Source organism: Cryptomeria japonica, chromosome 8 (genome assembly GCF_030272615.1).
Source record: "Cryptomeria japonica chromosome 8, Sugi_1.0, whole genome shotgun sequence".
Classification (NCBI taxonomy): Eukaryota; Viridiplantae; Streptophyta; class Pinopsida; order Cupressales; family Cupressaceae; genus Cryptomeria; species Cryptomeria japonica.
In genome coordinates this window covers 272,615,845-272,640,520 of record NC_081412.1, presented here as the reverse complement: position 1 = coordinate 272,640,520, position 24,676 = coordinate 272,615,845, and the positions used below count along the sequence as shown (strand labels likewise).

The following is a 24,676-nucleotide window of genomic DNA, read 5'->3' as shown; positions in this document are numbered from 1 at the left end:
TATGTTTTATAAAAATATAATTAATCAAGTAAATTAGTGATTTTATACTGAAAAACATTTTCTTAAGTAAAAAGAATATGATGTTGATATGTTGGCGTAAAATTAATCTTAAAACTCTTAAATATTTATATAAATATAAGTTGGTTAAGTTACGCTAAGATAGACTTGTTGCAACTGCCTTGATGATCATTCATAACACTTCATAGATATTTCTTCAATTGAAAAAAATTCTAAAATGAACTATTTGAAAACAATGTTGAATGATAAGAAAAATTGAAGAAAAAAAAATTATTATCTTAATTTTTTTTCCCAAATTTCAATGTTTGTTGTGTATGCATATGGTGATTAACATAATAAAATATAATAATTCCAAATGAAAATTGAAAATAAAATGGAAGCTGCAAGATACCATGTGAAGATTATGGTTGGGTCAGTCTCATCACAGCTAGCATGTTCTATGCTGTTGGGGTTCTCTACGTTTCAGCATTCTGAATGTTGTGATTGTTTCATCCTTATTTATACATTTCTTTACATAACACATTGAATGCAATTCAGTGCGCTGTTCCCTTGTTCTTGTTGGGCCCCATATGAATTTCTCATTTTGAGTCACCTTATGTGCTTTTTATACATTTCTTAAAGCATGTGATCTTTCATCGTACTCTCCTTGCCATATTCCATGAACCCAATTCATGGCAGAATTGAATGTGATTGAATCTGACAATACCTCAGAAACATTTTTCAAGGCCAAACAATATTCAATTTACAATCAAATCTGGATATTCCTATATTTGAAAGTAAAATAGATGCTGATGCTCTGTACAATTGGCTTATGAACTTCCAATGATGTGAGGGAAATCTTCAACATCCTGACATGTCAGTTGACTGCCTAAAGTCCTTTGTCCTATTGAATGAGAGCCTAAATTGTCTCCTTCATTGGGAAAGAGCATAAAATCCCTCAACCTTCCTGAAATCAGGAGAGAGAAAGTCACTTTATGTATGTGGTTTTCCATATTGAGTACTCAAACATTCTAGCTCCTTTGCTGTCAATTCATTTTCCATTTAGCGAAGTTTACCATTACCCTTCTTAGTTTGTGAAAAGATGGTGAAATACCTAATGCCCTGCTCATGAGGAAGATCTCACCCATGTAGATGCCCGGAATGGTTTTGTTGAAGCCTCGAAATAAGCCAAGACTTATTACCTTATAGAAAACTATGATCCAATATATCATGCTCTTCCAACTTCATGATGATTGTGATCAATTCGTTGAAAAAGAGATTGATACTTTTCATATATTGGCTCCCATTTTGAGTGTGTATAATTTTATCAGTGTTATGACTCTTTTATGATCGATTTTTTTCATTATTCCAACATCCTCTTTTAAACAATTGTATTACTAAAATATCATGTAAAAAAATAAAATCACTTAAAAAAACTCATTGATGTTAAAAATATTAAAAAGTTTTGTTATGGAAAAAAAAAACAAATAACAATGCAATGCACTATTTTTGGTTATATACTCTTGTTATATTTATTGCCCTTTAAAAAGCTTTTAAGATCTACATGCAGATTACAAATTAATAAATAATAATTGCTGTTAAAAACGTGGAAAGTAAATTTCTTAATAAATTGCTCTTTAAACTTAAGAAATTGCTCTTTAAGCTACACTTTTGTAAAAAGATTGGTAATCATTTTTATATATAATTTTTTAGTTTTAAGATTTATGATTGTTGTATCGTGCTTCAATTTGGGTCATTCTGGTTTCTCAATATTCTTTCTCCACTTTCTAATAGAAACCATTATCTCAGGCATAATTTTCGCATGGTATCTTGTAGCTTCCATTTTATTTTTAATGTAGATCAATAGAGTTAGATAATTCATTTGGAATTATTAATTTTTTTTTATGTTAACCATCATATGCATACACAACAAACATTCAAATTTGATTAAAAAAATTAAAATAATAAATTTTTTTAATTTCAATTTTTCTCATCATTCAATATTGTTTTAATATCTATAAAAAATTATTAATGATTATCAGGCAATTGCAATAAGTCCATTTTAAAGTAATTTGGCCAACTTATATGAGTACCTAAAGTTTTTTAATTAATTTCACCCCAACATATCAACATCATACACTTTTTACTTAACAAGATGGTTTTTCAGTATGAGACTACTATTTTGCTTGATTTATTATTTATAACAGCATAATTTTCACATGGTATCTTGCTGCTTCCATTTTATTTTCCATGTGGATCAATGGAATTAGTTCATCCATTTGGAATTATTATATTTTTTTATGTTAACCAGCATATGCATACACAACGAACATCAAATAGTTCAATTACAATTGTAAATTTTGAGATTTTCTTGCATGGTAGAAAAAATCTATAAAGGGTTATGAATGATTATCAAGGCAGTTACAATAAGTCGATCTTAGCGTAACTTGGCCAAGTTATATTTTTTTAAGTACTTCAAGTTTTAAGATTAATTTCACTCCAACATATCAACATCATATTCATTTTATTTAATGAAATGTTTTCCCGAATAAGATCACTATTTTGCTTGATTAATAATGTTTATATAACAGCATAATTTTCACATGGTATCTTTATACTTGATTTTGCAATAATTTCATTAATGTTTAAATACTTTATTTTTAAAGTTAAGTTCGCAAGTTTTTTCATGTAAAATATAACTTTACAGTCATTTATCTGAAAAACTCTTCTGACCACTTACTAGACATGAACACATTAGATTCAATCATGGATTTTTATCATTATAGTATAATATTGAAAGTTGTATATTTCTTGCTGCCTTGTCTCCCTTGATTTGCAATTCTCAAATCTGGATCAACTTTTAACTGTTCTAACCAGAATTTACACATAATGAAACTTGTTAAATGAAGAAGCATTTATCGCGTCCTAAAACTTGTTGACTGAAGTACTTACCACTTTTTATCTATTAGATTATTTAAGGTTGGGCAATGTTTTAGAACTCTGCAGCCAAATGATCTGTCAAGTAAAACAATTACAAATCAAATCTCCAAATAAAAATTAAGAATCGCCGTATACGCCAAGAACCACCCAAAACTTATTGAATTCAAAGATCTGAAGTAAAGTAGCCACCCAAAACGTTAAAGGGCAACCTTATGTTTAGGGGCATTAGTCAAAGACTGCCAAGCTCCCTAAAGTCAACAAAGCCTACGATAAGCATCTTACAAAAGATTAAATATAGAAAAACTTTAATCCACGGCAAATGGCATGCACAGGGTGTTCATTGAACACAAATTAGAGAAACTAATATTTCAAATTTAGGCAACTTGTTTCACTTAGTATAACTTCGATAAACTCAGTCAATGTCACCAGATATTCACGATGTTGAAAATGCATTACCGATAAAATTCTAAGAAGTAAAGAAATAACAGAAAATGCTACGATATCCCATGGCACTCAAAATTGTCTAAAATAGAAAATGCTTAAAATGTAGGTGAATTTATAAACAGGATGTGATTATATGTTTTCATATGTGACCCATGAGAACCAAGCAATGTATTTTCCAGTTTGTCCACTAGTAATTACGAGCTTATCTAGATGCATGTACTTAACAAAAGGTTAAAAACGGGATGTGATTATATGTTTTCATGTGACCCATGAGAACCAAGCAATGTATTTTCCAGTTTGTCCACTAGTAATTACGAGCTTATCTAGATGCATGTACTTAAAAAAAGGTTAAAAACACTCCAGAAATAAACACAAACATCTTCTGTATGCACATCTTGTAAGTAATTTAGTTACGCCCTAGCCTATGCAAGTGTTGCTGATGTCGTGCTGCAGCTGCCTTGTCTGCAGCTTCCCGCTTTAGTGCTCTCTTTGCTCGCCGACCTGTTGCATCTTTGGAAATTTCTTTTCCTTTTTTTGGCCTTGTAGATGAGCTACCCGTGTCATCCTTATAATTATGAACTTGGGAAACTCCTACAGGCCTGGCTTCTTTTCGACCTGCCCGAACATAGCCATTATCACCCCAGCGTCGATTACCCAGCCGCAAATTCGATGTATAATAGTGTTCATCATAAATATCATCTTCATATTGCCAATCATCATTCTCTTCAACCACCTCCTTAAATTCAATTGGAACAGGCTTGAACCAAGCAGCTCTCAAGAGCAAGCACACACTCTCCTCAGACATGTAATCATGCACACTAAAATATAGCACATAACAGAAATCAAAAAAAGTCTTCAGCGTATGAATCACAAAGCATAATAAACAAGCAAAAGAAAAGCATAAAATGGACCAAATAATACCTGCCATCCAATGCCTTATAGACAAAGAGGAAGGAAAAGGGAAGCTTGCATTGAGGACACCAACAGTCCGCTTTATAAGAAGCCCATCTTAGGATACAACTTAGACTGTATATAGCCACAGCCAGAAACATAAAATGTCAGCATATCCAAAGTAAATACATTTATTTTTCAGTGACAACCCATTTCCACAGTTTCTGCTATATAAAAATATCTTCTATACAAAGCAAAAACAAGTAATACTATGAAGTATGAACACAAATGTAATATTTTGAACACACAAACAGAATAAAGCAGGATTTTTATGGAAATATCGTGAACAAAGGTATTAAACGTGCAAAAACTTGACTGCATTAAAAAAAAAAGGCAAAAGGCATGCAGATAATATCAATAAAATCCAATTTTAAGCAAAAATGTCAGGTCCTTTTACTATTCTTAAAATTATTTTATCAAAAAGTTTATAGGCCAATAAGAAAACTATGGGTGGAGTATTTCTTATAGTTGATATGCCATTTTATTATTTGTTCAGAATTAGCAAACCAAGGATAACTATCCCTTGAGAATGAGAATGTTTTTCTTATGTTGGTCCTTTTATTGTTTCTCCAAATTATTCTGTAAATATGGATCTCCACATCATTGACATATAATTAGTCTTACTTACACTTCGCATTAGTCCTAAATATGGAGCAATTATCCTTGCATGCATTATCCACGTCATAGTAGCAAAAATCTTTCTTGGGAATAAATTGGCACACCAATAGATTTTTCAATCAATTGGGAAAAAGTTGGATTAATGGAATACTTGGGTTAGGGTTAGGAAAAAATCAGCACAAAAATCTCTGCAAAAATCAGAAATGAAAGCCAGAAACCATATTTTTTCTTGGCCAATACAATGTAATTTTATCAGATTAACTGTGATTTTTTAAAAATTTGCAATTTTTTCCCCTAGAAAATTTCCCAAGAAACCATTCAAAAATTGAGCTTTTTTAGTCTCGAGACACCTCTAAATGCAAGCCACCACCCATCCTTGTATTCACAAACCTTGATACAAGGCCCCTTGCACCAACTGCGTGTGACTCCTCTCCAGGCCTATCCCTAGAATGAAACACTACAGCGGCGTGCTGTGATAACATCGAGCCTTGGCATCTCCACTTCAATTACCTTGGCTGGCATTTTACGCCATCCCTCTTGCAAACTCATAAGCTATTGAGCCTTAAACTGACTCCACCTTTGAGTCTAGACTATCCAAATCTCCCTCAAACACCTACCTCAACCTTCTCCACAGCCTTAATTATTCCACACATGGCATCTCCAACCTGATCTGTCCAACTATCTTGCCTTTCTATGACATGCAACACCAATTTACAAAGAGTGCCTGACTTCCCTCACATTGATCACAGTCCCATTTGTTCTTTTTTGATCTTGAGCTGCAATTCCAAATAGAATAGTCCTTTGAATCAACCAAGCTTGGTCTAGCCTTATTTTTAATTGCAAGCATGTTTTCTTACTTTGATGGCTATGTGTTACTTTTCAAATGTTTCATACTTAGGGCTCTTAGGCAACATGCCTTGTAATTTTCAAATTCAATCCGAGGACAGGACAGAGATTGTACAAAATTTTCTCCAACTAAAAAGGCCAAAGCCTTGAAGACAACTACCTTGTGTATAGTGGCAGAGTTGAGCTATGTTACTGGTCCACTGGGCAGTAATATTTCATTTCTGATGTACCCTTTTCTTCATGTACTAAATGTCTATAGTGATCCAGGAGGATATGTAACTTTGATTGACTCACAATACAATGGCTCGTGTGATATATCATAACCACCATCAGTTTTAGGAACTCCACTAGAACACGAGTATGCCATAATGCCCCAACTCCTCTTCAATAGTGCAAATGATTTCAACAAATTCAAACATGCTGTCTACAACCATTTTGCAGCATTTCCAGAAATTCAAAAAGCTAAGTAATTGAGTCAATTGAAAATGAAAAATTCTGTTTCTTGTAAATGACAAAACATCACCTTGTCCTCCACAGTTGTATATTAATGTACCATGACTTATTTCATAGGATTGATGGTTTAATAACAATTGCAGAAGATAGACATCTAGCAGATCTACTCTTGCAGATTCTATCCAAACTTTTTGCAAAATGCCACCTTGCAATTTACAATTCTAACATGGTGCCTTATCTCTCTTGAACTTCTCTGGTTGTTTAATATTGTCTGCATCTATCATTTGCATAATTCACTTCCATTCATAACACATTTGAACTAGTTTGAGTGTTGTCCCCAAGCAACCCTAGGTCTCAGATCAATGGTATCAAACCACAATTATCTTAATCCTTTCATGTAGTGTGTATGCCCACACAAACAAGTCTGAGTACAAAAAGCTCGGTCCTCAAAGTTGCAACCCTTCTTCGCATCTCCCCTTCCGGTCTCAACACATGGCAGACAAATCAACATCAAAGATGCTAACTTCAAAAAAGTTTGAAAGATGACAGAGTCCTTTGTAATGGAGAGAGACAACTTAGAGCAACATTATAAACAGAAAGGAGCAGGAATCATCATTCACTTTGCTCAACTTTTACAGACTTGACAACTCCAGCATCAAATAAAACAAATGTACACATACCTATAGAAGAAAATTATCCAAATGACTAGATTACCCTTATTTGATGATAATGCAGTAAATCAATTTTATAATCAAGAAAAACAAATCCTCTGCACTTCTGAGGGTTTCCTTACCTAAAAGATGTGGCATAATAATATAATAACTACTACACTGCCAATGAGAATGACATTACACCTATAGATATCAAGGATGGTTTCATATATGTTTTGAAAGAAATATGATTCCTTCTTAGAAATTGTGAGGATAAATACAAGTATTGCTAACTCCACCAAGGTCACGACCAGTGTATTCAATAATACAATGATATATTCCACACTTTGACATCTAAGTTGAACATTCCAGAGTCCAAATTAAATCTCATTTTCAAATATAAGACACAAATGAGACCCTATATCTAGACCAACATGGACTTCCTCCATATTTCCTCCATAGGGCAAACCTATGGGGATGCTTGTGAATTTGGATTGAAATTGAACCATAAATCTAAAAATGAAGATTCCGTTGCAAAATAAGACTTATAAGTCTAGAGCCCAAAAGAATTAAAAATGAGTTGAAGGATCTTTGCATTAGAACCAAAAGAACACATCATCTAAAAGGCAAAAGAAGGAATTGAAAGCATGCGAGTGACATGTGATACAGAATTCTATGGACACTCCAATGAGGAATCTCATACTCGCTAAGCTTTAGTTACACAAATGGAAGCACCCATTCCTATAATAGTAGCACGAGATAAGCATAAGAAGATTGTGGACGTGAGCCAAGCACCATGATAGCACTGCCAACATTGTCTCGTATTCCAATTCAGTTCCATGGATATTGAGCATCTATACCATTCTCAAATGCAATTCAATAGACAACCTATTCACTTCAATGTAAATCATGGTAGCAAAAGGAGCTTCGTTTCTCTAGAAATAGTTTGAAGATAGAATTTGTCAATGAGAACTAAACCAAAATGATATGCCATTGGATGGTTTAGCTTGAACTCTAATAAAAGACAAGTCACCTCACCAATGCCAATTGGTCTACAAAATTGGGCCCTTTTACGGTACAATCTTTTGAGATGTAACAACATTAGAAGTATGTGGTGTTTTATTTGGGCAAAAATATCAGTTTCAGCAATATGCAGTCTGTAAAGCAAATTCTCAAAACATTATCAAAGATGTAGACCAAAATATATATAACACATGTTGGTGTTGGAAATAAGCCACACCCGGACCAACGATGGACTGGTCCAAGAGGGGCCAGTAGCTCAGTGGTAGAGCACTCCAGCAACATTGGAAGGTCCTAGGTTCGAGTCCTAGCTGGTCCATGTCTCAACATGGCATCAGAGCCAGGTCCAGGCTAGGAGCCCCAAGCACATGAGAGGTGTGGCTTAAGGGGGGGTCTTGGTGTTGGAAATAAGCCACACCCGGACCGACAATGGACCGGTCCAAGAGGGGCCAGTAGCTCAGTGGTAGAGCACTCCAGCAACATTGGAAGGTCCTAGGTTCGAGTCCTAGCTGGTCCATGTCTCAACATGGTATTAGAGCCAGGTCCAGGCTAGGAGCCCCAAGCACATGAGAGGTGTGGCTTAAGGGGGGGTCTTGGTGTTGGAAATAAGCCACAACCAGACCGACGATGGACTGGTCCAAGAGGGGCCAGTAGCTCAGTGGTAGAGCACTCCAGCAACATTGGAAGGTCCTAGGTTCGAGTCCTAGCTGGTCCATGTCTCAACAACACATACCAGAAGCAATCTCCAAGCAGTCACCCATTGGTGATAAGCAGTGTGAAAATGTAATTAGTTCTAGTAAGATAAGTTACTCTCAATAATAAAGACCTGAATGTGAGAACCATGTCCTTGCAGAACTAGCTAGTGAAATTCCATTAAAAATTACTACAATTTCATCTATTTGGTTGCTAGATATTAAAATATTATTATTTCTCTTCCTTCTTTATCAACTAAGATAGTGGGCAAGATTATATTTCCTATAACCTTGGTCTCTTCTCCTCAAGGTTTACGGTATGAGATTTGGATTCTTATTTTTTGCATGTTGTTTGACTTTAAGAATTGTTTAGAAGTGAAGAAAAAAATAGCATAATTGAATATCACAATTATCCATAAAAAAGACCTAGCTAGAACTCAACCAACCTCCCTTTTGGTGATGATGTTAATTAGGTAGCATATGTAGTCTCACGTGGCCAATATTTCTGTCTTTTCTTTTTCCTCATTTGGGGAATCTGATTCCACTGGTAATGCTGCATGCTTCCAAATGTGCATGTGTGTGCTATGTGGAATCATCCACTTGTAAATGACGATGCCTATAATATTCTCCACTCCAACTTGTAAATATTACATTCAAAGACCATGTATTTGGAGTGCTTGTTCTCATATGTGACTCATTTTGTGTATAATTGAGTTATAACTCATTTATTGTAGTATATACTCTTGAACTGTAACTTATTTACTATCCCATATACTCTTGAGAATTATTAGGAGTTTGGAAAACGTTGCTTTCTGCTTCTGTGTATACTACTGTCCTTTCTTCCTAGCCATTTGGTTCTTTACTATTCTTCTTTTATCCACTCTACTATATGACTTTTACATTAAAGTTCAACTATCTTAAGGCATGCTAGATAAGTGAATTAAAGAGGCCAATGTTATGGTTTAACTTCCATTTCTACAAGTGAAATTGCAGGTAAGTTATCAAATGGCCATTTTTCACTTCTATCATTAATAAGACCTGATTTTTTACTATTATTTTGTTCTTGTTAAACATGAAAACCATACAAAATTTTGTATATTTTATACGACACCTCTCTTTCAACATGATAGTTAGCTTGCTTTTTTATAACGACCAGCACACTTTGGTGGGATAAGTGACCTGGCCACCTCGTTTAATAAAAAGACACAGTCCATTAGAACTATCAAGGGGTTCTCAAGTATAATGTAAATGGTCATCCCCAAACTACACTTTAATGGTATAAAACTTCAACTTCTATAACTAGCATTTCCTAGCTTATCCTTGATGCCTGATCTTTGTTTATAACAATGGCTTCAATCTTCTTAACAAAAGAATTCACCCCACGTTGTTCCACACAATGACCTAATAGTTGACTTTTGATTGTTGTTTTTTAATTTACTTAATAATGCTCTTTCATCTCCTTTATTAATGAGGTAATCAATAGAATCGCTATGCAGAATTTATTCATTTCAATACTACATAGAAGTCATTGTTACAAATTGAATTTTGATGGTGTAGCTAAAGGCAACCCAAGTCTGGCAAGTGCAGGTGCAGATGTGAGTGTGGTGTTTTGATCTTCTTCAACTTTATTTGTTAGAGTGGTTTCTTTCTTTTAGGTTCCAAATCAAACAATGAAGTAGAAGCTTTAGCCGCTCTAGAATGGATCAAATTAGTTGTTGTATATGGGTTTATTTTTAACAATGAGAGGTTGGTGAGAACTCCCTTTTTTGTTATGGAGCATTTTCCCCAAGTGAGAAAAGAATGTTATTTTCCCATGTAAATAACCCTTTGGACTTTAAAAAGTGGTATAAAAGTTACAGATAAATTACCCTTTAGACATCTCCAAGACATGGAAATGCTAGAGAAATGCCTTGCACCACCCCCTTTTATATGCCCTGTAGAAGCAAGGGATGTCTCCAAGATGTGCCCTGTTGGGGGCAGCTACAGGATGCTCACAATGTCATAAAAAACAGTTTTTAGAAAACTCTTAAATTGCTAAAAAAAAATTAACCTACAAAAATGGAAAATCCAAAAATCATAAATTCATTTTTTTTAATTTCTGAATTAACCAATTCTTCTATGTTTGTTGTTGTAGCCTCAACTCTATTCGGATGTTGTGATGTTTCCTATCTGCCACCCATAAGCACACGCTAGACTAGCACCGGAAAACCCTCCCTTCCCATCCAAAACAGCATCATGCGATGGATTGGAAGAGCAAAGTTTTATGTAATTCTGTTACTTATCTTTCTAGCCAATCAAATGTCTTGTTTTTGTAAACTTTTGATTGTCATGGTATCTTTAGGTTTATCTCACCATTTTTACATGTGGTTTTCCTTTCCTAGGAAAGCTCTCCATAATACCCTTCACTTATAAAAAAAAATTATGTTCTATCGTCTATGCTGCTTCTTTAAGGAACTTAATGTCTTCTTACATTTTTTGTTGATGAATGTAGAATGCTTTGAACAGAGTAATTATTTGTGGTGCCCAGTGTTAGGTTAAACACTATAATGGTGAGGGATTATGACCACTATGATAGCAAAGAATGCATGCAAATGGAGCTCCAAAGCTCAGAAAGCTTGCTGTCCAAGTTTGGAAAAACTTTGCTATTTTTTTTGTTGCTAAAACAATTGAAGTCTTTACTATAGCTCAATGCACTTGACATTACCACTATGACGGCAAAGAAATTGTGTCTATGCAAAGCAGTGGAGACCCTTAAAGGTTCACAGATTAATGTAATGTACAATTCTTGGCATTTATTCTTAGTTTATTTGTTTTTTGATATAAATGGTAATCCTGTAGCTTCAAGCACTGTGTTCAGTGGAATGAAATTACCCTTAGGAGGGCAAAGAAGTTAGTGTCTATGCAATCCAACCTCAACAAGATGGTGACAAATGCTATGGCACCATATCATCAATAACCTTCTTGGTTATCCTCAAAGCCAAACCATGATTCATTTAAGCATGTATATGAATGCATTTAAGTTTAGCATTACCACAAGAAGGTTGATCATGCATCTCTAACAACATGATTATGAGAAAAAAAAATTACTCACCTTCACTAGAGTACTTAAGAAAATATCAATGATCTCATTACATCAACTTCAGATATATCCATTTCCTTCATTTTCATATTCAGATATGTCCACAAGGAAGAACACATGGATGAAAAAAAACAATAAGGGAATGAATAGATGGGACATTAATATGCAAAAGTGCCCAAAAAGAATGAAGAATTAAAATAGCATAGTTGAAAAAACACGAAATTACTTGCTTGACTCCTAATTGTAAAATAGAACCTAGGGTGACTTACACATGGTACTACTTGGAGCCAAGTAATTGTAAAAACAACCACAAAAATACCTAATGGAATGCAAAATTAACCAATTATATTGCCACAACTCACAACTAGGGCTAAAAACTCAGCCAATGGTTTAAAATAGCAATTTGGGTTGGATGTGGGCATTGAACAAAATTTTGGCAAGTTTCTGCTGGTTCCTGAGTGTGGTTGACGGGTAGCAGCATCACAACAGTAAATCAATAAAGAGATCTAAGCAGCTAATGGATCTGGTTTTAAGTTCTAATCATAACTATGTGGCTGCAATACAAGTTTGTACCATCACATAATGGTGTTTAAATCTGTGAATTCAACTCTCTACCACAATTTATTCACCCTATTCTACAGTAGCCATGCACGAATACTTGTGACCCATCTTACAATCCATTCCTCCTCCTTTGCAACCTCTTTCTTCATCATATGGCATAAAGCATTTTGTATATGACATGTTTTTAAGATTGATAATTGTTAAAATGATTTAGTTATGGATCGGTTTTTAGGTTTTCTTTTTTAATGTTCTTAATATTTCCTGTATATATTATAATAAGCAATCTTCACATGGTTTATCACAGATATGAAATGTTCATTGATATTGAAATTGAAATCCATATGCATTGAACTAATATTTTGGTCAAAGTCTAATTTTAATCTATACATGATGAAAATCAGTAATATGTTCTATAAATTCAGTTATATGCCTGTTTTTCAAAAATATTTATGAAAAGTCATGTACTACTATTTTTTAATGTTCGATATATTTGCTGAGTTTTTGCCAAGTCTTAGTTTTTAATTTTTTTGCATCAGCCAAGTTATTGCCAAGTCTGAGTTTTTCAACTATGTTAAAAAGTATGCAAGAGAAATTCAGGACTTCCATGTGGACAAAGGAAATTGGTAGGAAGAAAATATACCATATCAAAGAATTTAGCCCCCTATAAGGACATGGTGAAAAAGCTTAAGATAGGAGCAGAAATAAAGTGGAAAGAAAAAATGTTGATGCACCAGTTAAGGACTAGTTCACGTAATCTTAGATGCAGGACTGGGAAGTGAACAATACCTAAGGAGAAGTGGGAAATGAGAACATTCCTATTTTGCAAAAAGAGAATGGTTGTAACAGAATGGCACTACATGATGGAGTACTGCATACAGTGACATCCATATCAAGTACAACAAAAACCTGAAAGAAAACAATTTAAATGACTTGTTTGAGGAGGCAAGGCTGGACAAAACTACAAACTTCTTAATCATGATCCACAATAGAAGATCCAATATCAAAATGGGCTTAAAAACTTCATAGGGCTTTTGGGGAGCCCTTCTGTTTCGGAGTTGAGTTTGTGCATGTTGCTCTTTTGTTGCTGCTATTGGTCCCATTGACTGCTTCTTGGCTTTCTGGACATTATTAAAATCTCTCATTTCATTCCTTTATAGCTCTGGAAACAAACTTCATTTTCCATTCTACAAGATATTTGGAGATCATCGAAAATATGTACAAATTATACAAAGTCAAATCATATAAAAAATGTTTATAATTTATTTAAGATCAATCCCACAAATTATTTGGGAGCAACATTATCCAACCATAAATAAAGAGCAAATGTAGAACGAAACAAATGGCAACAGAAAACAATAAATTAAATTTAAAATGAATAATGAATAAAGAGTGTAGGACAAACCAGTACGCATGCTCACAACCTTTAATCTGAGCAATCTCCTCTAGCATGATTCTATCATGACAAATTGCACAAAGCCAAAAATCATCTGAATTTTCTCGCGTACTGTTATTCAGGATTCCTTTCTGTTTGTCTTCATATTCCTAGACATGATTACAAAACTCTTTTTAGTCATAAAGGAAGATGGCATATTCTACTGCAAATCAGACACTAGGACAATAAAGATATAGAAAGTACAAATAAAGAAACTGCAAAGGCATGATAAAGAAATAAATCACATCAAGTTGGGTCAAAGAATGTGATAATGACATATGAAGAAAAGCCACAGAGCATTTTCATTAATATCCTCATCCAAAATGGCAGACACATTTTCAGCAACAGATACAAGTACAACTTAAATTACTCTAACATAAACAAATTCTACAGAGACTAGCCCCCAAACATGCTACTCAACATTATCATTACTAAATCCACTTTGAAGAAAGCCAAAACTAAAATTTCAAACACACTAAGATTTCTTTGGTTTTCTTACAAGATGACAAGATAAAAGCTCTGATGTCGCAATAATGTATATAGCTAATCTACTAATTGGAGGACAAAATGATTCTCTCTGCAAGATTTTAACTAGTCTAGTCAGTAGATTTATCATGCCATATAAAATCATTTACCCATACCTTAGGTGATAGGAACAACCAAAGAATTATTGAAGTGCAAATCTAAGACTTGTTAACAGATAGAGGAGAATGTATGTACATTAATTAATTATAGTGAAAGTTATAAACTATAAAGTATGCAGCCATCAACCAGGAATTTTGTATAGAAATGAATAGCTTACTCCACTATGGAGAGATGTTGGTTAAGGCTAGGAAAAAGATAACTCATTCTTTCTCATCACAGAATTAATTTCCTTTACCAGCATCAAATAGACAAATCCACTATAAGGAAGCAAAACTAACAACTCGAATGCATTAAAAGTTGTTTAATTTTTGGGGAAACTAATGATTTAAGAGATAATGTTTCCTAAAATAGCTCAATTCTTTGTTAAAACTCAAAAAAATTATGTGGTGTAAGTGTAATGTTCCCTTTCTAGGAGACGGGCAGATGAGCATGGTTGGCCTATTATCTAGGTTCCCGTAGGTCAGCAAAATAGTTAGGGGACTCATTCTAAGGGGCATAGAGCTTTGCGAGGGCTTTGTGAAGTTTTTTGAGCGTTTATATGACAATTCCTACTTTTTAGGGAAGTTCCTACTAGACGACCACCCGGGGGACCACAGAGTAGAGCAGGAGCCTTTTGAGCAGTTTCTGGAATTTGGAGTGAGGTTCCTATTTTTTAGGGCAAGTTCCTATTTTTTAAGAGGACCTGCCAATTAGCCTGCAGGACTCGGGTGGCATTGGTGACCACAGTGCTTTAGACGGAATTCAGATCAGTCCCGGATTACATTTTATGGATAAATAAAAAAATATTTTAATATTTCCGAAGTTATGGATTTAAATAAATTATATTAAAGTGATATCATAATCACTTTACAATAAAATAACTTATAATAAGCTGACCCCCTTTTTCCTAGGCGTTTGAGGCATAAAATGTTGTAATAAAAAGGGGAAAACATTATAATAATAAAATATGATGCCTAAGGGATCAATTTTTAAAGAAAGGCATAGATTTTATTAAAAATAATAAATTGAAAATATGGAAACTCTAAAAGTGACGACCTAGGGTTTGGAGCCTTTTAAAAAAGCATTTAGAGGTCATTTTTCATCATTCCTTTGATCATTTTTTATCTCTCATTTGAAGAATAACAGCTTTGTGATCAGATTTGCAATGAACAGGTGTTGGAGAACGAAAACTCTTCAATTCCAGGCAAGCTTGGACAAAACCCCATGCCATATTTCAGGGAAATTCACTAAAATTTCCATTTGAGCTTCAAAATTCGGTCTTAATCAGCATTCTCAGACTACTAAAATTTCCATTTGAGCTTCAAAATTCAGTCTTAATCAGCATTCTCAGACCTGCAACAGCAAGGAGATCAGACATTAGAGGCAATTAAGGGCAGCAAATAACATTTTTCAGCTCCAAGAGGTTATCCTATGCAGGTCGTACCTTCTTGGTGACATCAGCTGGGTTAAAAAAATAAATCAGCAACAATAAGGGTTTGAATATTGTAGAAAATTCGTTGTTACTGGTAGGAATCAGCAAATAAGTGGTTTTATCAGACTTTCTCAGGCAGATTTGAACAGTATGAGCAATTCTGAGGATTTGAGGGCAAATTCGGTGATTTCTCCTGGGAATCTATTAAGAACTTGTAGCAGATTTAATTACTTCAATAAAAGTTTTTGATAATTATAGTGGATGCTAATAGACCTTATTGGAGGAGCTATTGCAACCGGGACGCCCCTATAATGCCATTTTTGTGAGATCGCTCAATTAAAAAGCACTATCCAGGCTAGCCGATTGGACTCTTGGTATGAAAATTATCTTTTTGTAGAGAAATAAGCTCTATAATTGAAATTATAATTTGCTGTTGTAAAATTTCAGAATTCTGAAAATTATTTTCAGTCCATTTATTTCCTTGTATCTTGCATTCATTATTCATTCAAGTCAAAAAACACAAAAAATTCATAAAACATCAAAACAAAACAAATATCAGCAAAAACCTCTTCGCTGGTCAAAGACAAATATTGGAAACAAATCAGCAGTCTGACTCAGATTCATAGTTCGGGATATTACAGTTAGGCAGCCATAGGAAAATTCACTCAAGTATCGAAAGGTTGGTTTGTAAAATGAATTGGGCCAGAATCAACTATGAGTAAGGTGTTGGGTGCCAAAATCTTCTAGAGGATTTACTAGGAGTCAGGACTATGATTGTTTGTGAAGCATCGCCTCTGCAAGCTGTTGATATGACAATATCAGGCCAAGCAGATTTTTGGGGTATAAATTTTCAACAAAACTTAAAAGTCAAAGAATTTAAAACTTTTGCACTTCTAAGGAAGATTTAGTCAATCCATTTCTCAGGTGGGTTGTTGGAATGAATTCCAATGTTGGTTTCTAATTAGACGCACGGATCCTTGATAGATGTCTTGATCAAGTAGACAATCAGAAAAAAATAAGGACTGCTCAAGTCTAAAATATATTCTGTATACAGAAGTGTCCAATTATGTAAGCCCTGAAACATATTCTCAGCTAAATTTCTCATCATTAGATCTCAAAGCAGATAGAGATAAAACATATCTCCTGCAGGAAACTCTCGATTTCTATCATTCACAGAATTACCAGTGATAATATCAAATAGAATGGTTCCAATATGGGAAATTATTGTTTAAAAGAAGGATATCACATCATACTATTTAAGAATATTAACAAAAAATGCTCTTCCCACAGCTTGGAGGGCTCCTTGGTGAGCTCCTAAATAACACACGAGAGAATAAAGAAAAATAGAATACACAAGCAATTTATGCTGGAAGAACTTTGCTACCCTAAGTAATTCCTTATTCCACAGAGCACCCTGCTATAGGATACAAGTATAAATGTAAATAGCAAATAGGATGAGATATGATTCCGTAGAGCACCCTGCTATAGGATAAGAGTATAAATGTAAATAGCAAATAGGATTGGATATGATAGAATCAAGGGTTGGTTTAGATTATAAATTTATTACAAAAACTAATCTACCCCTTACACAGTATAAAACAAGTGAGTTGGCTCCCTAAGCCAGCTACAAACTAATCATGTTGTTTATGAGCACAATATACTCCACTCAAGAGGCTTTGTACCCGAACTCTTTGCAAAAGTAGGAATTCTTGTGTAAACTTTTATGGCTCCATCTAGCATCTTTTTTGTCAACCCTTCAAATTTTAACAAAAATTAAATGCTTGATTTCCCTATTGCTTAAATGTTTTCTTTCAACTTATAATATTGTTTCAGATTTGAATATGATCTGCAATGTAAACAGAATATACAAAATTCCTTCCTCATCAGTAATAGGCAATTCAGATTGGCCCTAAATTTTGCTTCCAGGCTTCTTCTTGGGTCACAAGTTATGGAGTACATTGTCTATTCTAGCTTTTTCAGGTAGATCTAAACTGTATATTAGAATAATATCTTTCTCTGTGTTATTAATGGTCATTTAAGTTGTTTCTAATTTCGCCTCTAGTTAACGATTGTTTCTTTTAGAAACATCGTCTTTGTAACTCTATTTAAAGGAGTTTCGTCTCCTTGATTAATTGAACAACATCGATTCTTTGAAATCCATATGCTTTGCATCTGTATTATGGTATCAGAGCCTTGGTTATTTTCGAAATAATTTTTCAATTAAAAATTCGTCATGAATTTTTAACAGTTTTTTTTTGAAAAATTTCTTTGTTTATTCGAAAGTGCTACTTTGGCAATTCGTTTTGGCTGCAGCTACTAGGGTTTTCTGGCTATTTTCTGCCCTCTCCCGCGATCCGTCTCTCCTGCATTTCGCACAACCACGCGACATGTTTTTTTCCCGCCTGCAGATTTTTTTTTCTGCCATTTTTGGACGGAAATCTGCATTTTCGGCTAGGGTTTTGACCCTCCAGATTCGGTCGAAAAAAATTTCTGAGCACAGATTCGTGGTGGGTTTTTCGAGATCTCAACTGGGTCATCATCAAAATTTTGTAGGTGCCTCGATTTTCGAGCCAGCAGATCCAAATTCCGACAGCAAATTCTTTCTCAATTTTTCGCAAGGATTTATGGGTTGTCTTCGGTTTTTTTGGGTCAGCTGGATTTTTTTTTCTCGAAATTTGTGCCCGCCGTACTTCATTTTTTGAAGTTTGTACTTGCACCTGCATCTGCCTCTGTTTCTGCATTGGGATTCAAATTTTTTGAATTCTGTGCCAACACCTCTTCTCAATTTTTTCGTTTTCCGTGCATTGGGAAACATGCAAGATGGCGTCATTGACCAACTTGATGTTGGAAGGCAGTCAGGTTTTGTGCACTTAGCATCTTCTCAATACCTCGTTTTTCATGCCTCGAAAAGCGCAAATATGGCTTATGGGCATCGATGTTTGTTTCGGTTTTTAATATTTTTTTACCTAAAAAAAAATTCTGATGGGTTTTAATATTTTTTTCCCTTAAAAAAATCTATGGGTTTTAATAATTTTGTCCTAAAAAATTATCTGTGGGTTTTTAAATATTTTTTGTCCCTGTAAAAAAAAAATCATGAGGGTTTATGATTTTTTCCTCAAAAATTGTACTTTGCTGCAGTTTGTTTTTCGTCGCACCTGGAGTTGTTGTGCGAACATCTGCACTAGTCTCTTATTTGCAATCTATTTTCGGGCATCTTGCTCATCTGCAATAGTTTGGAGGGTTTGCCGATTTTTTCCTCAAAATCGTGACAGCTGTTCTTGGTGTGTCTCTGGTTACAGGGAGGGGCAGTTCTCCAACATCAGGTTGGACGGTTGGTGTTGTTTTGGGTATCTCCAGAAGTTCTGCAATTTCTGGGAGGGTTGGTGGCAGACTCATCTCAAGTGGCAGAGTCAGTGGCAGGCTCTTGTCTTTTGTTGCAGTGTGCTCTGAGAAGAAGGGGGCAACCTTCTCTGTTATTTCTCTTGGTAATTAGAACGATGACCATTAAGGGAGGGTATCAGAATAATATCTTTCTCTTTGTGTTATTAATGGTCATTTAAGTTGTTTCTAATTTCGCCTCTAGTTAACGATTGTTTCTTTTAGAAACATCGTCTTTGTAACTCTATTTAAAGGAGCTTTGTCTCCTTGATTGATTGAACAACATCGATTCTTTGAAATCCATATGCTTTTGCATCTGTATTACTGTATGCTATCACTTGCTTACTTAGCTTTGATCCATAGTACACATAGAATTCAAGCTGAATTCTCACCTCACCTTTGTTACTTTAATGTTGTCTATTTATAAGGTCAGAGTCTTATATAAACCATGTCTTCAAGATTTAAGGAACAGAGGACCATACCCATATAAAGCTTTGAAAGGTGCCATTCTGACTGATGAATGATATGTTGTGTTATACCAATATTTTACCACACGAATCCAATTTGTCTAGTTTGTCCAATTTGTCTATTTGCAGCATTCCATGAAGTTTCCGAATGAAGGGATGAGAGAACATGGGGACAGGTTTCAAGGATGGTAATTTTGTTTAAAATATTTGGGGACGGCTGGTGGAAAGTTGTGCAGATAATATATAAAAAAATATATTACAAAAACTAACTATTAAAAATAGTAAAAAATTACAATTTATCATCAATCATAAATAAATATATTCAAAGGTGTTGTGGTCAAGTGGTAGGGTCAATTGGTTCTCATGTTGGAGACCAAGATTCAATTCTCCCCAAGACACATCTTAGTGCTGCTAGGCATGCCGAAGCAATAGTCTACTTCCAATTGGTCGACAAAGTGTCCCATAGATTACACTAGTGGAGCACAAACAAGAGGTGTTCAAGCAAAAGAGTGGCAAAAGGAAGATAGAGGGGGATATGGAGGTGAATACATTTCCCTAGGTCAGCATTCAAGCTAGAGAAGCATAGGAGGAAGACGTAGTGGTTGCCCTATAGGAGCAGATAGCAAGTGAGGCATCCAAGCTAAAGGACTGTCAAGGAGAAGGGTTGAAAATGTGGTAGTCTTGCAGGATAATTAAGGATCTGAATTGTAATAGCAACAGTACCCCCCATTTGTAAAGCATTAGTTAAAGTGGTATCCCCACAAATAAATTGTATGATATGCGGGTCCCATAAAAAATGTTGGGAGATTGTATTATTCGTGTTCACATGTTTAATTATGTGTAACAAATATTAAGTTGAGAAACAACTTAATATTATAGTAAAAATTTGTTTGTATTATGAGTTGTTTTAACAACTCATATATTATAGGAGTTTGTTTATTTGTTACCCGGTAATAATGGAGTTGTTATAGGAACATTCCTATAATATAGGAAATATAACTCCTATATATGTATGTAATTTGTATTGAACGTATGAAGAAGAGAAGCTGATATTAGTTTATGTTTTGATTTTTGTAGCTTCGGTTTTGTCTATTGTAGGAATCCTTGCTGGTTCTGACTTAAGTTTCCAGCTTTAGACACTTAGGAATTTTGTCAAACGGTTGTCACGCAACCTCTATGTACACTGATCTGAGTTTTCAGTCTGATTTGTTTGCTTAAAAGGGCATCGAATATGATCTGAAGGCTTGCAAAATAACTCTACAATGACTAAGCAAAGAACAAGTGGCAAATGCAACTTCTTTTTGATCTTTCCAATGCATATATATGGTTTTCAAATGAGAAATGTTCACCTACAGCCAAGAGGCATTTTTCACAAACACTTGGTGTGCAAACTTGGAATGAAAAATAATCATTTCTAGCTAGGGAGCATTTTGACAAACACTTAGCTTGCAAATTAAACTGACTACATAACAAATTGCAGAACTGATTATACATATCATACCCGATTGAACACCATAAAGACTAATTTGACTAGTTTGCAAATCTGTTGTAGCTGAAAGTGTACGGCCTGCCCTGGGAAGTGTGCCAGCACTGAATTTGGTTATCAAATGCCCTCTAACTGCTGCGTTTTTAACCCCTAATATCCCTGCAATGCTTCTCCAATATTCTCAAAATTTATTGCAGCCTTTAGACCAAATCGCAGCCCCTGTAGGTTGTACGGCCTGCATTAATGGCTGGGAAATTACAGACCTGCTGTTGGCAATGATACGGCTCTAGTATTGGCAGCTGCGAATGGTGATAAAACCCCTCTCAAATCAGACAAATTGATCTACAGATGTAAACAATCATTCAGCACCAAAAATTCATTCAATTCTTCTCCAATTCGCTCAATTAGTGACTCAAAATTAAGTCACTCCCAAAGGCAAATATCAGTGATTATTGCAGCACCTCAGATGCCCTAACTTCGAAGAATTTTTGCTCCTCAAAGTCTGAAGATAAAACCCTGGTTTCCTCTTCTCACAAATTTCTCCAATTTTCAAAAAGCAATCATCAATCAGTAATGAGCTCTTCCTTCAATTAAACCTTATATATACTCTCATAGAGCTCGATTTCTCTCTTATTAGGCATTTATGATTATTAAATGACATTTAATATTAAATGTGCACAAAGTCATTTAATAATCACTTGATATAAGAGCCTAATAAAATAATATAAATGGCCCCAACTTATGATACCTTGACCCTCACTTAAGTTATAATATAAAGTTTATATTCTAACTTAATAATATAAGCTCAAAATCATTAATGTTTATTTAAACTAAATACACATTAATATCTCCATTATTACTCATCCTTTTTGAACGTCGTCTGAACTAGGAGCTGACATGATGAAGCTGCATATGACCATACCCCTTTACTAAAAATAGCAGGGGTCCGTCTCTAACATCTCTGACTTACTATAAATAGTAAGTAATGCATACGGAGTCCAAATGAAGCCGAACGAAAGCCAAACCTACAAAACTCTAATCACTGGAGAAGTTGCATCCCTCAAAGGACCCTCTATTCAATCTTATTAGCCTACGAAGGTCAGTAATAGGCTAATCCCATTGAATATCTAATGTCAACAAAAAGGGGACATCACATCTATGCACATATTTTCTAATATGGTATCAAAGCAATACCTAGCATTCATGTGCCTGTGGTGTGAATGAGGTTGAAAATTTACTAGGTGTCTCTCTAGACTATCGTAAGCACTGGTTTTGATAGCTCTTTAAGCCTATAATAGCTTGGCCGTGGTATTTTTTCTCAGGCATGAGCCGAACCTAATCTCCCTTTCACGCATAGTGGCAACAGTTGTGAAATTGTTCAATTGCGGCAGAATTTGATTGTAAAGTGGGCTCAGTGTCGCGTTCGCAAACAAATGTTTCCATGTCCATATATATTTGAGCCTACTTCTGTGAGACATTCGCATTTGTTGGCTTCATAGTCCGCTAGTTGTGGATCGGCCTGGGCATAAACTCCGTTTTTTAACTTCAACGTGATCTATTTGAATATGCTGAGACATCTTACAAAGAGCACGATCCGCTGTTACTAGACTAAGTGAGGCTCCATATTGTCTGGCCCGAGCTTGTTCGTCTCCAAATCAATGGGTTTATTGCATAAGTCGTGCATCCAATATTTCATTAGATCTGATCAAATCAGCAGCTTCAACTTTTCTATGAGTCGGCAGATATATTTTTTTGCAGGCCATCTGAGAGTGTAGCAGTGTGTTTTCTTCTATGAGTGATATCCAGTGTGTTTTATTGTCCGTGAACTTCATTTTCTTGTACAACTGGAAAAGCGTAAGGGTCGTGATTCCTCATACTAGGACATAGCCACCAAATTGAGCCGCGACAAGGATGTATCATTGTTTCGATTCATTGTTAGGCCCAAGCATAGTAGAAAAAGAACTGTAGATCAATATTGTGCATTATGAAATGGATCTGATCACTAATGTAGAGAAATTGCATCGATGGAGTTGTGCTTTGCATTTGGCCAAAGTGCTTTACCATTGTTGAGTCAACAGACGAGTTTGGAGGCATCCACTAAACATCATTATCTGATAGGCACATTCAATTTAGTTTTGAATATATGAGCCTCTTAGTCAAATTCGATTGAGCTAGCAATAGATAACTGGAGGATGGAGGCACCGAAGGCTGGAGGACAACCAGCAACCTCTCATCAATCACCGGCAATGGGGCCACACAACCGATTTGGTGACCAGTGTGCAGTGTCTTCAATTTTTTGGTGTTGTTTTTAGTTTTTCAAATTTTTAGTGTGGTGTATGGATACTGAAAAAAAACAATTATATTGGAGAGCAGATGACTGCAAAGATCCTCTGTCATACTTCGTTGGAAGATGGTCGACTGGTGAATACGTTCACTGACAATAATGACCATGTGCAACAAGATCCAGACAATAGTATGCAGTATGGTATAATTCTCTTTTTAGTATTCCTATTTGTGTGAATAAATGGAATTTCACATTGTGGGGGGGGGGGGGGCGCATAACATCAATGTTACATTTTCATTTCATGCCAAATTGACTAAAGTCAAGGGCAACTTCCACTGGCAGTGGAAGTTATGCTGTTCGAGATCAGGTAGCAGTGGTCGACAACAGTGACTGCAATTGAGAACAACATTTGGTTCTCATAGATGTAATGTGAAATCGTTCCATGTTTTGTTTTGTGTGAGTTGCATTTCCTATATTTTACCCTAATGTTGGAGAAATATAAGCACCAATGTAAGTTCATGGATCTTGAAAGGGTTTGTGGGAGGATCCAGAAAACCACACAAGGTGAACAGATGGTGGAGGTTTCTGTTCACATCAAGGTTTGTGGTAAGCCTGTTTAAAACCATGGGAGGAGAGAGCCTTTCTTTGGATCAAGATCATGAGCCACAAGAGTTTGGCATACTGTTGTTGTAGGGTGTGAGTTCTTAGCATGTTCACGCTAAGGGGGGGAATGTTGGGAAATTGTATTATTAGTGTTCACATGTTTAATTATGTGTAACAAATATTAAGTTGAGAAACAACTTAATATTATAGTATATATTTGTTTGTATTATGAGTTGTTCTAACAACTCATATATTATAGGAGTTTGTTTATTTGAGTTGTTATAGAAACCTTCCTATAATATAGGAAATATAACTCCTATATATGTATGTAATTTGTATTGCAGTATGAAGAAGAGAAGCTATTATAATTTAATGTTTTGATTTTTGTAGCTTCGGTTTTGTCTATGCCCATATTTTCTAATAAACAAGCCCTTGCAATTCAAAGACAAATAGGAGAAAGCCTATAATGTGCTGTACAAAAACCATCTCAAATGAAGAAAGAGCCAAGAGGGAGCAACATGAGTCTTAAAGATTGATTGTGGTCCATCGGATGGACGTCGAGAGTGCCTTCCTCAATGGTGAGTTGCAGGAAGAAGTCTACATGACACAGCCTCTTGTATTCAAGGTTGCCAATAAATAACACCAAGTGTGCAAACTGGTGAAAGCACTCTATGGCCTGAAATAGGCTCCTCGGTCTTGGTACATGAAAATTGATAAGC

The 24,676-nt window shown here is 35.0% G+C and overlaps 1 protein-coding gene and 3 non-coding genes across 9 annotated transcripts in view; 3 read left to right on the top strand and 1 right to left on the bottom strand.

The window, feature by feature from the left end:
* Positions 1–3,456: 3,456 nt before the first annotated feature.
* The window catches only part of LOC131072435 (uncharacterized), a 30,928-nt gene continuing 9,708 nt past the window's right edge, over positions 3,457–24,676 (bottom strand). For all 6 annotated transcript variants that reach the window (XM_058008585.2, XM_058008587.2, XM_058008588.2 and 3 more), the window contains 3 exons: positions 13,654–13,793; positions 4,303–4,407; positions 3,457–4,199 (listed from right to left, as the gene is read on the bottom strand). In XM_058008585.2, the coding sequence (XP_057864568.2) occupies positions 3,788–4,199; positions 4,303–4,407; positions 13,654–13,793 (657 nt within the window). In that variant the 3' untranslated portion in view covers positions 3,457–3,787. The remainder of the gene's footprint in view (positions 4,200–4,302; positions 4,408–13,653; positions 13,794–24,676) is intronic.
* TRNAV-AAC (transfer RNA valine (anticodon AAC)) lies at positions 8,168–8,238 on the top strand. The gene has a single exon. It is a non-coding gene; the product is annotated as a tRNA-Val (tRNA).
* On the top strand, positions 8,366–8,436 carry TRNAV-AAC (transfer RNA valine (anticodon AAC)). The gene has a single exon. It is a non-coding gene; the product is annotated as a tRNA-Val (tRNA).
* Positions 8,564–8,634, top strand: TRNAV-AAC (transfer RNA valine (anticodon AAC)). Its single transcript has one exon. It is a non-coding gene; the product is annotated as a tRNA-Val (tRNA).